The sequence below is a fragment of the Calypte anna genome, chromosome 3 (genome assembly GCF_003957555.1).
Source record: "Calypte anna isolate BGI_N300 chromosome 3, bCalAnn1_v1.p, whole genome shotgun sequence".
NCBI classification, from domain to species: domain Eukaryota; kingdom Metazoa; phylum Chordata; class Aves; order Apodiformes; family Trochilidae; genus Calypte; species Calypte anna.
The window spans coordinates 70,464,521-70,477,946 of NC_044246.1; the positions used below are offsets into that span (position 1 = coordinate 70,464,521).

Here is a 13,426-nt window from a genome sequence, read left to right on the forward strand (position 1 = left end):
ATGACCATGAGCACAGCAATGTGCCCTTGTGGCCCAAGAAGGCCAATGGCATCCTGGGTTGCGCATTAGAAAGGGTGTGGTAGTAGGTCAAGGGGAGAGGTTCTCCTCCCCCTCATTTCTGCAATTGTGAGCCGCACCTGGAGTATTGTGTCCAGTTCTGGCCCCTCAGCTCAAGAAGGACAGGGAAGTGCTTGAAAGAGTCCAGTGCAGAGCTACTAGATGATTAAGGGAGTGAACATCTCCCTTATGAGGAAAGGCTGAGGAGCTGGGTCTCTTTAGTTTGGGAGAAAAGGAGACTGAGGGGTGACCTCATCAATGTTTTCAAATATGTAAGGGGTGAGTGTCAAGGAGATGGAGTTAGGCTCTTCTCAGGTAGTGACCGTGATAGGACAAGGGGTAATGGGTGTAAATTGGAGCACAGGAGGTTCAAGTTGAATATTCGAAAAAAATTTTTTACTGTAAGGGTGACAGAGCCCTGGAACAGGCTGCCCAGGGAGGTTGTGGAGTCTCCTTCACTGGAGACATTCAAAACCCGTCTGGACACGTTCCTATGTGATGTACTCTAGGTGGCCTCTGCTCTGGCAGGGGGGGTTGGACTAGATGATCTTTCGAGGTCCCTTCCCAACCTAGGATTCTGTGATTCTGTGATCTATAGCCATGGGGAGGAGGGCAGGGTGGAAATGCCAGGTGAGGTTGTGTCCTGCCTTGGTGCATGTCCTGTGAACCCTTCTGTGCCTTCACTGAGGGTTTCCAAGAGTAGAAGCTGCCCTTGAACCCAAGGCTCCCACCCTTCCCAAGGGAATACTTTAACAGGCGAGACACAAACGTGCCCAAGACTTTTATGCAATGTGCTCCTTGCCTGCAATAAAGGGCCTGGGGTGCCATAGGCCTGGCAGAAAGCTTCATCCAGCTGAGGGAGAGGACAAGGAGTGAACTGCTGGAGGGGAATATTCAGCCTCCCACCTACCTGCAGGTCAACATTTCCACGGAAGAGTGCGCAAGGATGTGGCTGCTGCTGCTCTGATGGAGCAAAATGCCTGCCCTCCCTCCCAAGGGGAATAGCTATTTATCCTGTCTTGAAAAGAAAGCAGATGCAAATGTAGATCAGGTACTTTCAGCAGTTTAAGAGCTCTTTGAGGTTGGGAGAAAGAAATCTGATTAGGGTTACAGCTGTTTCATTTCCTGACAGATGCACAGAGTGTTATGTGCTGGCGTTCTGCGGATGCAGACACAGACACAGACATCAGTCTGGTTTTTGTATCAGCAGCAACAACCCACACAGCAGCCGCCAATGTACTGAACTCCTTGTCCTGGACACTCTGCCAAAATATGCTTTATGCAGAATTTTTCTGTGAACCAGGTTGATAGAGTGTCTGTGTGTGTGCATGCAAATTTCTGTGTGTTTTCTTCGGTTGGCAGGGCCTTTGTTGTTCAAGTTTTTTACTGCTGGAGTGGGGCAGTACACTGTAAACAAGCACGGCTAATTATAAAGCACATATAAAAAAAATATTTGCATTTGTACAAGTAGTGCTTGTAAACCTGCTAGTGTAAGAGCACCATGAGTACCCAAACAAGCCCAGCTTTGAATGGAGAATTCCTTTCCTTCTTGCAACTACAGCTAGAGAGCTGTTTATAACTAAATGCTGAGACGTTGTAATTTTCTTTTCTAGGAACTTGGAATAAGAATTCCTAGACCACTGGGACACGGACCAAGCAGATTCATCCCCGAGAAGGAGGTGTGGTGGTGTTTTCAAGTACACAGTGAACTTTATGCTTTTAAGGAACACCCTTTTAGTAGTAGTACACATTTGGTTTCAGGACAGCTGCTGAACTGCAAAACATTTTCAGTCGTGATCACATTCAGTCCTGGTGAGACTTTGGCCACAGTTCTAGTGTACAGAAGCAGTGAGAGCCCTGGGGAGCTTTGGGATACTTATGACACCTCCTGTACTGCTATCTAGCACAGGAGAAACTCAATACTTTTCTCTGTGTCTGTTGCCTTGTGAACATTCGGATGTAATTTCCTACTGGTCCACGAGGCATCTGCCCCCCAGGTCTGGGGTTACTTTTTACTGAGCTGCCTCTGCCATTCTGAATAATCTGAGAAGCTTCAGAGAGCTGTGGCTGAGCATTTCTGGGGCTTCTCTTCTGATCATCTGGTAAGAGAATTTGGAGCAGATGAGAAGCTAGTAATATGCATTCGGCTTTCTAGGAATTTTAGAGCCTTAAATTTCAGTTTCCTTGTGTTTCTCTCTCTTGTCCTCTGCTAGCTGTTTACATCTTTCCTTCTTTTTTCCTTAGTAAAATTTACTATTCTATTAGACTTTTTTTGATCATTGTTTATTTTAACAGTTTGAAGCATTCAAGAAAGTAAAGGTGAGATAGCTGAAAATGAGAACTCAGTACAAGAGACAGTGTAAAGCCAAAAAATCTCCTTTTGCTGTAGAACCATTTGTGATCTCCTAAATGAGAGGTATTAGAGGGATTTTATGTGCCTTGCCTTATGTGATTTAATGCCATTAATAGATTTATCATAGCATTCCTTTCACTGGGGCCTCTGGGTGCTGTGGCAATGGGTTTATTTGCTGTTTTCTGGGTGGTACTTCAACAATATTGCCAATTGCTCTTTTGTGTTCGATCAGACGATTCAAGTGGGAAACGAAGGCTCCACGATGCACACACTGTTTGCAGAGTCTTTTGCTACCCTGGGCCGACTGGACAACGTTACCTTGGTGATGGTTTTCCACCCACAGTACCTTGAAAGCTTTCTAAAAACCCAGCATTATCTACTGCAAATGGATGGTCCTCTCCCGCTTCATTACCGGCACTACATCGGGATCATGGTATGCCTGGAACAGAAAGCAGGGACAGCCATTTGGGCAACAATCTCTGGTCTTGTTTAATAGGAGTTGTTACTGTGTCTTGCAGTTTCTAATTGGAAAGGCATTTCATCAGACACTAAGGGGAAGAGCAGAGTAGGGGGTTTTTTGGGGTCTGGGGTAAAAATCGTTTCGTAAGAGCAGTAGTTTTTGTTCATGGTTTCAGTAGGACTGTGAGAAAAAAAAATCTGTTATAAAGATAATTATTGTTTATTTCCTTAGTATCTGAAATGGTGTTTTCAAGAGAGCTTGTTTTTCTGTGTGTCCTGTTGAGTACACCTCCCTCTAATTCAGTAGTCCCATCATCTGTTTCTGAATCACTAAATTTTAAGTAAGTTTTCTGCCAGAAAGTGGGCAAGTTCGTAATTTCAGATCTGACAATGGAATTATCCTTGCCTGCTGAAGCTGAATTAAAGTTTTCATCTGTGTCTTAAGTTGATGGGGAAAGCACTACTGCTTCAATAAATGATACTGGGTCTGTTCTTTGCTGAAAAGCTGCCCTCAGTCTCTCTAGGTATATGGATTCTAAATCCTGCTTTGGTTTTAGCTGGTGAAAATTCACCTAGAGGCAGATTTGCTCTTCCCTGCTGGAGTGTACTCTGTAGGGTGGATTACTTGTTTTAGGATGTACAATAAACCTGTGCCTGTACTTCTCCCTGGATACAGGTGTGTTGTTATAGATATGTGTACGAATGAGGAGTGCTTCACTTGAGAGAAGAATAATCTGAATAGGCTGGTGTGTTAATCCCAGTTATTTTTTTTTTACTTTGCCCTTTGATCACTGCAAGTCTTATTCTTGAATACTTTGAGGAAACGACGTGTTATATTTTCCATGAAGCACTGGTTTACTGCAATGTTTTTCTGTTTCACAACTGTGTTTTCCATTCCAGGCTGCAGCACGGCATCAGTGCTCTTACCTTGTGAACCTCCATGTGAATGACTTCCTTCATGTTGGTGGAGATCCTAAATGGTTGAATGGTCTGGAAAATGCACCTCAAAAGCTGCAAAACTTAGGAGAACTGAACAAAATGTTGGCTCACAGACCCTGGCTTATCACCAAGGAACATATCGAGGTATGTTTTTTGTGGAGTAGTGAGAAAGTACCCTTACTTTTCAGTAAATGCAGTCACAGATTCTCAGGGTTAAGAGCCAGACAGGGTGAGAGGTGTGCTGTGCTTCTGACTTTTGCTTGTGTTATGTTGATGGGGCACTGGATGGTATAATACCCTTTGTGCCCTCGTAAAACCAGTATGATCATAAATGGTCTTAGTTTTCACATCAGAATTCTGCTGGTGTGATGAGGGTATGCTCAGATGTGCACTTCCTCAAGCTCTGGCTTTCAGCATCCGAACACCCTGAGGATTTCTGAGGTGCTGCCAGGAGTCAGGTGGATCACCACAATGTTGTTCCAATTGCTGCTCGTTCAAATGCTGCTTTCAGGCTGGGTTTGAGGGAGCAGCCTGGCAGGACAGCCCGGGAGAGTGGTGGTTGTATAAGCCAGGCAGGACTGCAGCACCCACAAGCCACCAAGGAGCTGCTTCTGCTGCTCCCTGCTCTGAGGGCTTCGAGGCTGCAGCTTTGTGCAGGCTGCCCCAAGCCTGGCCATGGTTACTTGGAGCAACTCCTCCTCTGCTCTTCTCTCTACCTTTAGTGGGTGCTGGGACTCTGGGGTCTGTCAGCCAGGTGGAGAGGCAGCAGTAGGTCTTGCTGGGAGGCAGGGCTGTGGGGGAGGACACAAGCTCTGCTAGAAGGCCCCAGACCTCCCACACTTTCCTGCCTGAAGGGGAAGTTGGGGGTTGAAGTTTCTTGTGAAATGTAGAGCATTCCACCCGCAGGGACAAGATGGAGGGAGCCCAGCCCTGATGCCAGGTTTTTATACAGCCAATCCGCAAGGAGTTTCTGAGACTGTAATGACCATCTGAAGAAATGCACGACTGCTGTGGCTGCATCTGCATCAGAGGTGTGAGATTTCAGTGCAAGTCTGAATCTGGCCTCGATACAAACCATAAAGTACAAAATAGAAACCCCAACTGATTCAATAGCTGAGGGCCTGAGAGGGGAGAGAAGTCATCTCCTGTGTGGCTTAACACATGAGCCTGTGGCTGGCAGGTAACCTGATAACAGGACACCGAGTACTGTAATGGCAGCAGAGAGTTAGGAAGCAATTGTGGATGTCAGAAAAAACAATCTTACCTGGTAAAGAAATGTGTTGATAAACTGCACTAGGGTGGGATAATTTGAACAGCTTTTTAAAAAGTTAATATTTCTGTTTTTTTGCATTATTTTTAAAGCAACTTTTGAAGACTGAAGAGAACAGCTGGTCCCTGGCAGAGCTGATCCACGCGGTTGTTCTCCTTACACACTACCACTCCCTTGCTTCCTTCACATTTGGTTGTGGAATCAGTCCAGAGATTGACTGTGAAGGGGGTCACACCTTCAGGCCCCCTTCTGTCAGTAACTATTGCATATGTGATATTACAAATGGTTACCACGGAGTAGATGAGATTCATGCCAGCCCAACAGGAAGTATTCCAGTAAGTACCTGCCCGAACAAACAATCTCTTTCAACAGCCAACTTAGCAATCTCTTTGTCAACTTGATACATGGAGGGTGCCTTTTCATTCAGTGAGAGTGGGGTTGATTTTAACCTAATCCAGATGAGGCCTGACCATCTGAAAAGACACATTTAGGAGAAGCCAAAATGACACCAGGGAAATGACACTGACAGTGGGGGAAACTACTAAGGGGAGAGACAAAGGTACAGTCTCTCAGTTGTCTGTTTTTCTGGTCTTTTGTCATTCATACAGGCAAACTGAGAATACTCCTGGCCTCAGCTAGTTCATCATATGTGTCATGAGCAGCAGTGGCCAGGAATGCTTTTGGTTTTTTTCATGGGTGCAGTGGAAATTTGGCTCTTCCTATGATTCCAGTCTTTGCCTCTGTTGCTTTGAATTGTTTGTGATACATCACACGACAGATCATACACAGTTTTCTGACTCTTATTTCTAAAACAGTATTCCCTGCCTGCAGCACATATGCTCACTGATCTGTACTTAACTTGCATACAGTGAAAAGCACAATGGGAACCAAGCATTGGTTTAAGAATAGTGGTAACAGGACATTTTCAATGCAGGTTCCCCGCCTGTGAGCCTGTACTGCAAAGGTGTGGGTGGCATTTAAATTTTGTCTGATGGAGCTTACTGGTTCTCTGAAGGGAGCAAACCAGCTGCAAAAGGCAGAGAGGAAAGGGGTAGAACTGTATAAATTGAAGATAACTGTTTTGCTTTGTGATGATGGATTTTTATAAGACCAAATCTTGAATTTTCAGTGTGCCATGGTATTAAAACAGCTCTTGTGAAATTATTGTCTTGCACTGGCTTTCCTTTAAGGCTGCATTAAAGCTGCATTTACACTCTTCCCTTTTCTTTCAATGTGTTTGTTCTCTGTGAGCAGAGGTGGGCAAAAATACAGTTGGGTAGTAAATTGTGGTTACTTCCTCTATCAGAATTTCTGTTACAGCTCCTTGTTTTTCAGTTGTTAAACATTTAGATTAAGCAAGATAAGTTATTTCAATTTTAGTGTCAGAACCACTTTCTCTGAAAAGCTGTGATTCTTTGAGTGTGCTAGAAATACCTGGATATAATTGAGAAAGATCATAACTAATTCTGAACTGTTGGGTCGGTACAGATGTCTTTCAAGAACTGTTTTCCTTGAAAAGAATGAGTATTTAAAGATGTAAATGAAGGACATGGCTTGTGTTTAACTTTTGTGGCTTAATGACTTCTGCCATAATCATCAGCTCGTTACATAGAAATTAAATGTTTTTCTCTCCTTTTCAAGTCTACAGAGTCTGTCTGTGAAGTTGAAGCTCTTATGGAGAAAATGAAGCAGCTACAGGAGTGTAGAGATGAAGAGGAAGCCAGCCAAGAAGAGATGGCTACACGTTTTGAAAGAGAGAAGAGAGAAAGCATGTTTGTGTGTTCTTCAGGTAGTACCAATCTAGTGTGTATATACATTTTTTTAGGATTTTCCAAATCACTTGAAGTAATACTCAGTACCACAGAAGGAACAGAAGTGTTATGACATGCCTCAAAAATATTACCATTTCTTTGAAGGCATCAAGATTAGGGATGCCTCATTTTCATCCAGGAACACTTAAAAGCAAAACCATGCCAAGATCTGTGGCTTCTCTCAAACACACTGTAATACTTACTGACCAGTATTACTTTTAATAGAAATGTCCAACAGAAAAGGAGCCTCTTTGGGAGATTTAAAAGTTTCATGAGAGTCACAAGGGACTTAGGGATCTCATCCTCCCTGCCCATGGCTGGAACTAGATGATCTTTAAGGTCCCTTCCAAGGCAAACCATTCTATGATTCTGTGTTTTAAAAAGTAGTCCTTAACACACTTAGCTGTTTAAGCATATTAAACATTACTTTTCATATGACTGTGCGAAAATACTTAGTCTGGTACAGGCTTAGGCTTGTTTTGGGCCCTTCAACAGTTTTGTCTAAAATAAGCTTTGCATGAAAGTCTTAGAGGCCTCTCATTTGTTAATAAGCTCTCTGTTTGAAAATGGATTTTCCCTTAACATTTTTACAGACCTCTAGAGTTAGGGGCAAGATGTCCCCTTCACTTAGGGACTGGTACACAAAAGAAAGGAGAAAAAGATGTTAAACTCTAAGAATCTTAATTTTTTCATGGAGTTGCCTCTAAAACCCACAGTTGCAGTCATACTGAACTGAACCAAAGAAATGTAATAGAGGTAATCCAGTGAGCCTGCTGTTTCTTTAAAAAACACAGAGACTCCCCTTCTTCTGTAGTGCTGGTTCCACTAGCACAATTCCAGTTTGCTTTTACTGAAATTGTGTGGAACTGTGAAATTTTTGTTTGAAATTAACAGAGGATGAAGAATCGGCACCAACTAGAGATGTCTCTCGTCACTTTGAGGATACCAGCTATGGTTACAAAGACTTCTCCAGGCATGGAATGCATGTACCCACCTTTCGTGTTCAGGTAAGAAGGATGGGGCTGTAAGGAGGTTTAGTGCACAATCTTTTTCTTTTTTTTCTTTTTTTCTTTTTTTTTTTTGCCATATACCAAACCTGGAAATTGCTGGGCTGTAACTTACTGCCTCAACAAGAAGAAGGCTTGAAGCAAGCAAATGACCACCCCACCCCCCCTTTGCCTCACCCTATATTATTTGCCCTGAGATAAACTACATTAAAGCACTGAATCTTCACAGGTTCATTGATGAAATGTTCCACTCTTACTTATTCTCTAAACATTCAATTTTTACTTATTCTAAGGACTATTCCTGGGAAGACCACGGCTACTCCTTGGTTAATCGACTTTACCCGGACGTGGGACAGCTACTTGATGAGAAGTTTCATATTGCTTATAACCTGACCTACAACACAATGGCCATGCACAAAGATGTGGATACCTCAATGCTAAGACGAGCTATTTGGAACTATATTCATTGTATGTTTGGAATAAGGTCAGTTTTAATGCTTCTGCTCCATATGCATCAGACTTATTAGCACTAGCTTTTGTTTTCTTTTTCATCTCAAATATAAACAAAGCCACTTATTAAGCAAACATGAATAGATTTTTAAACATATTTTCATTTATGGGGAAGGGACAGTAGTTGTAAAAACTACACATATTACACAGGGTTTATTTTGCCATAGGAACTTAGAAACAGTGCAAGTGAAATAACTGGTTCTTGAAAATGAAAGTGTTTTTTCTTTCGACTCTGAACAGATACGATGATTACGACTACGGTGAAATTAATCAGTTGTTGGACCGCAGCTTTAAAGTGTATATCAAAACTGTGGTTTGCACTCCTGAAAAGACCACAAAAAGAATGTATGATAGCTTCTGGAGGCAGTTTGAACACTCTGAGAAGGTACAGTTCGCATGGGTGCTGAGCAATACGGGGGGTACATGCGTTTGCCATAGCATTTAACTTTATCTGATGTTACTGTGTTCCTACTCACATTGGGCAAATTCACTGGGAGGTGTAGCACTTCTCAGGCTGAAACACTTTTTTCTTTTCCTACTGCTTGCTGGGTAGGTAACAGCTGACATGGACTGTGCAAGCTCTGAACTGTGTGGGGAGGTTTGACATGTAAATGGTACAGCTTCACCTCGACTGCAGCTTTCAGCTCGAGTGTTGGTTGGTCCCTCGCATCCTGGAGATGCAGGGAAGGATCCACCTCTTGGCCTCAGACCCAGAGCAGCTTGCTTGCTGGCCCAAGGTCTTCACAATCCTACAGTCTTTTTTTGGTGTGAATAGCCCCACAGCAGCTACTTCATGGTAAAGCCTACAGTCCTGCTGCTGGGTTACTGTCTGAATTGCACGTGTACTTTTCACTAAATGCAATCCATCCTCGTAGAAATCACGTGGATGAAACCAAACACAGCTGTTGTTTGACAGAAGAAACTCACAGCCAACCTGCTGCCAGCAAAAGAACACTTTTCATCCCCTCCCCTACATGGTTTCTGATCTCATCCTCAAAGAAATACAGTAAAGACATTGAGGAGATCAGCTGGGGAATGAAAATTCTAACCCATGGTAGCTACTAAACACCTGTCTCCGGATAAAAACAGTATTTTTAATGCCATGTTACATTTTTTCTTGTGCTGCACCTCAGCTAACCACTCCATGTTTTCAGGTGATAATTACCTGTGTGTTTCTGTGTCCCACGGGGGCAAATGACCTTATCGCCTCCTCCTTTGCTAACAACCCCCTCTGCTCCACAGCTACCAGCTGCCCTTTGGCCTTTAACTCATTGATTAGCTTCATCAAGCTACGTTTGAACAATTATTTTCAAGCTGTGCATACTCTGCTGCTGAAGGGCTTGTGTGCTTGAAAGGCTGTTTTTTTCCAGCTAAACCAGTTGGTCTACTAAAAGATGAGTACCTCTTCCTATGAACCTGGCCCTGCTTAAGCATCCCTGTGACCCATTGCTGCAATACTACACACAGCACTCGTTCAGCCTTCCCTCCCTCAGTGAGCTTTACAGATGTAGAGAACTCATTACCTGGGTAGCTGGAAGGCAAAGCGAGTGCTCCCCCACTGCTGTTTGCAAGCACTTGATGAAAACCACAGCCTCACAAGACTTCCTTTCACCGGAGCACCTTATGGTGAGCAAGCTGTTACAGTGTAGCTTCTCCTCTTCCTGCAGGTCCATGTAAATTTGCTTCTGGTAGAAGCTCGGATGCAAGCCGAACTCCTTTATGCTCTGAGAGCTATTACTCGCTACATGACCTGATGTCTCCAGCTGCCTCCCGACCTTGGAATGTACTGCAGCTGCAGTGTGGCAGAGGAAGATACGAAGCCTCAGGACCAACAGTAGCTATAAGTTAAGATGCCCATTGTGCCATAACTCCTTTAGTTTCAGCTATTTCCATGTCTGGAATATCACTGTTGCCACTCAGCAGTGAACGCTTGGCAGTTGAAAAGACAGGGTTGTGCAGAAGTGCTGCCTGCTCATGGTATTTTGGCTTTAGACAGCACGGGACACTCTATGAACTTGTGGCAATATAGCAAATGATAGATATATAGATCTTGTGTTAAGGCAAATATTATGGGAGCTGGAGCATGAAAAGAAGTGGGACTTGATGACATTTGCTTTCCCTATGAGAATAATTTTAGAAAATCTTGATGCTGCTATTTGTGCTGGTGGAATGAACAGACACAGGCTGTTCCAGTTAAGCTAAAAGTGAAAGTGAGCACTGCTATTGTCTGAGCCTTTATAGTATGTGGTTTCAACAAAGCCTTGTTACTTAGATTTCGTTTTTAATCATAATTAAACCTCTTCTGTCCACACTGATAATTATTTGAAAGATAGCAGTCAATTTTCTCAAACAGTTTAGCCTTAAAATCCTACAGGACAGTTGTTCAGCATTATTTGGTGAGCTCCAAAGTGAAATGGTCTTCCTATGGAAAGAAGGGGACTCCAGTCCTCGGAGCTTTTTAGAGAGATCTGTACGAAGCGTTGAGTAGCTTCTTGTCCTGTTTTTTGAGGATGAACCAATACCTGTTCAGGAGCTAGGACAAGGTGTGGAAATGTTGTTCTAGGCTGCCAAACAGTCCTACTGTATTACGTGCCCAATGCTGGTCTTACTGATTTTTGCAGTTGCTTAAATAACTAGGCTAAAAAAAAACCCATCTATTTTTAGTAAATCAAAACATGATTAAAATGCTGACATTTAATATACAGTGGTTTTGGAGAACACATGAATACTTTTGTATGAGTGTGAATTGCTTTTTAAATTTGTCAGTATTATTGGTATTTTTTAAATAAAGGTAACAACTTTTTCTCTTGGTGTTTTTGTGAGGTTTAACTTTATGCTTCTGTTCTTAATGGTTTGCTTACTGGTTGAAATACCGTTTTAAAGTGTTTGAAAGCATAACTGAACAAACATACTAAAAATGACAAACCATGACTCTTCCAACTGAGTCTAAAACCATGAGGGGAAAACAAAGTTTGATAAAGAGATGTAGGTCTTCACTAAAACTATCGTAGGAACACCTCTCATATACACCTGATGTTTTCCTCCTTTCCACAGTCCCCCAGCCTGTCTCCAGGTATACTCTGGCCAGATAGGGTTTTTCTCTCTTCACTTCTTTTTCAATAACTAGGTCTAAATATTAGATCAAGAGTTAAACTGATTTTTAAACCCTTTGGCAGAGAACTTGGTCCCCCGTTAGGCTTCTGTCTAAAGGGTATTTGGCAGCAGAAGGATGGCCAGGTCTGTGCAGTCAGGCTGAGCAGGGCTTGCTGTAAGAGTGTGACAAACTCTTTTGGATACACTCCCACAGCTGGCTGTAACAGAGGTTATAGTACACTCCAGTGTAGGATCTACCTGCTTAGCTGTAAGGCAGGAAAGAAATGGATTTTCCCAAGCCCACAGGTAGAATCATATTCAGATTTCTGTCCCCTGGCCTGCTTCTCAGCTCAGAATGGTTTCTCTTGCTGCAGAACAATCTGACAGCATTTTTGAGCTTACATTTCAAGAAGCTAAAATATCTAAAAAGAACCATGGGAGAAAGATTAATAAACTGTCAAAAGCTGTGACTAACAGGAAGCATCTGCAATGATTTCCTCTTAACTAAAAATACAGGATTTTTAATGTTCCAAAACCAGAGCAAAACTTTCCTGTCCAAGGGCATGCTGTAAAGGTAAGCTGTTCCTAAGGACATAGTAAAAGTGTCTTTCTAGACTGTAAATGGAGTTTCTGCAGCACCTTATTCCCCTGCTCTTTTGGGGAGGGGTCGAAGTCAAATAGGAAATTTTCAGAGAGGCCTGAACTGGCCTTTCCCACCCTACCATCTCAAGACACACAGATACCTGCAAGCACTCTCTCTTTTCAAAACCAATAAACACTGCAGAGTGTGTGTGTGTGTGTGTGTGTGTGTCAGTGGTTTCATACTGTCACATTTTTTTAAACAGAGCACAACCCACAACATGCAGACAAGCCTGACTGCACAGGAAGCAACTTACTTTGGAGAAAAGGCCTGAATATGTTTGGGGATTTTCCATTGCAGATGCTGAGGTCTTTGTGATCCTAAGTAGCAGAGAACAAGGAAGCCTGTTAAGCACAGTGACAACTGAAGACATTGGTAGGTTTAGTCTTTAAAAACAAGAAAAGTTAAGTCACCATATGCTCCGTGGAAGTGGAAAAGTGGTGATGGCTGTGCAGAGCTGTGCACCATGCCAGGGCATGAGGAACAAGCCCCAGCACTGTCTCCATCACTGGTGGGTGTGAGATGCTTTTATAATCCCCAGTGGCTCCTGTGGCTGTGGAGTGCAGCAGCTCACATGTGAGCAGCAGCAATGTCTCCTGCACCTCAGGTGGGCTGACCACAACTGCTGTGGGCAACTCACCCCTAAAGACCATATTGGTGGGGTTCCTGCCCAAAAGGCTGGGCAAAGCATAGATGGAGCCAGGGTGTGCCAGCACAAGTGAAGGGAACTAAATGGCTGGGGGCTGCTGCATGGGCCCAGGTAGGACACTAGCCAAAAAAAAAAACAAAAAACAAAAAACCCAGAACAAACCCAAAAAACCCCACAACCCACAGGATTTTCTTTTGAGTCTGCGCTTAAAGAATTGCAGAGCCACACGCAGCAATTTGCAGCCCTCGCCTTTTCATCTTTGTAGGATCAGTTCCAACCTTTGTGCATGTGCGCACACACATGCTTTGGGGCTCCTTCTTGTTACCCACAAGTTTTGTTCAGACAAATCAGGGGCACGGAGAGCCCTCCAGGAGCCACTGCTGGGTTGTGCTGCTCTGAGGCCTCCCTGCCCTCCCCAGCACCTCCCACCCTGCCTCTCCCTGCAGGCCCAATGCTGAGCACTGGCACAGAACTCACACACGGGGGCTGCCCTGGCTCTGAGCACCACTGTGGATGCCCAGAGATTTTCCCTGTGCTAAAGGACACTCCAGACCCTTGTTTACTGACAATCCTACCATTTTCTTTGAACCATTTTCTTAATTGCCTCCATATCCACCTTGACATTTGCGCAATGTTGG

General features: G+C 43.5%; 1 protein-coding gene across 4 annotated transcripts in view; it reads left to right on the plus strand.

Annotated features, from left to right (window-relative positions):
* The window catches only part of SESN1 (sestrin 1), an 82,279-nt gene extending 71,063 nt beyond the window's left edge, over positions 1–11,216 (plus strand). For 3 of the 4 annotated variants that reach the window (XM_008504029.2, XM_030448745.1, XM_030448743.1), the window contains exons 2-10: positions 1,671–1,736; positions 2,643–2,843; positions 3,770–3,952; positions 5,171–5,413; positions 6,720–6,867; positions 7,784–7,896; positions 8,190–8,380; positions 8,647–8,791; positions 10,074–11,216. In XM_008504029.2, coding sequence (XP_008502251.2) covers positions 1,671–1,736; positions 2,643–2,843; positions 3,770–3,952; positions 5,171–5,413; positions 6,720–6,867; positions 7,784–7,896; positions 8,190–8,380; positions 8,647–8,791; positions 10,074–10,160 — 1,377 coding nt within the window. In that variant the 3' untranslated portion in view covers positions 10,161–11,216. Of the gene's footprint in view, positions 1–1,670; positions 1,737–2,015; positions 2,160–2,642; positions 2,844–3,769; positions 3,953–5,170; positions 5,414–6,719; positions 6,868–7,783; positions 7,897–8,189; positions 8,381–8,646; positions 8,792–10,073 lie in introns of those variants that run through there. The other variant, XM_030448744.1, reaches the window with a different exon arrangement.
* The last annotated feature ends 2,210 nt before the right edge of the window (positions 11,217–13,426 follow it).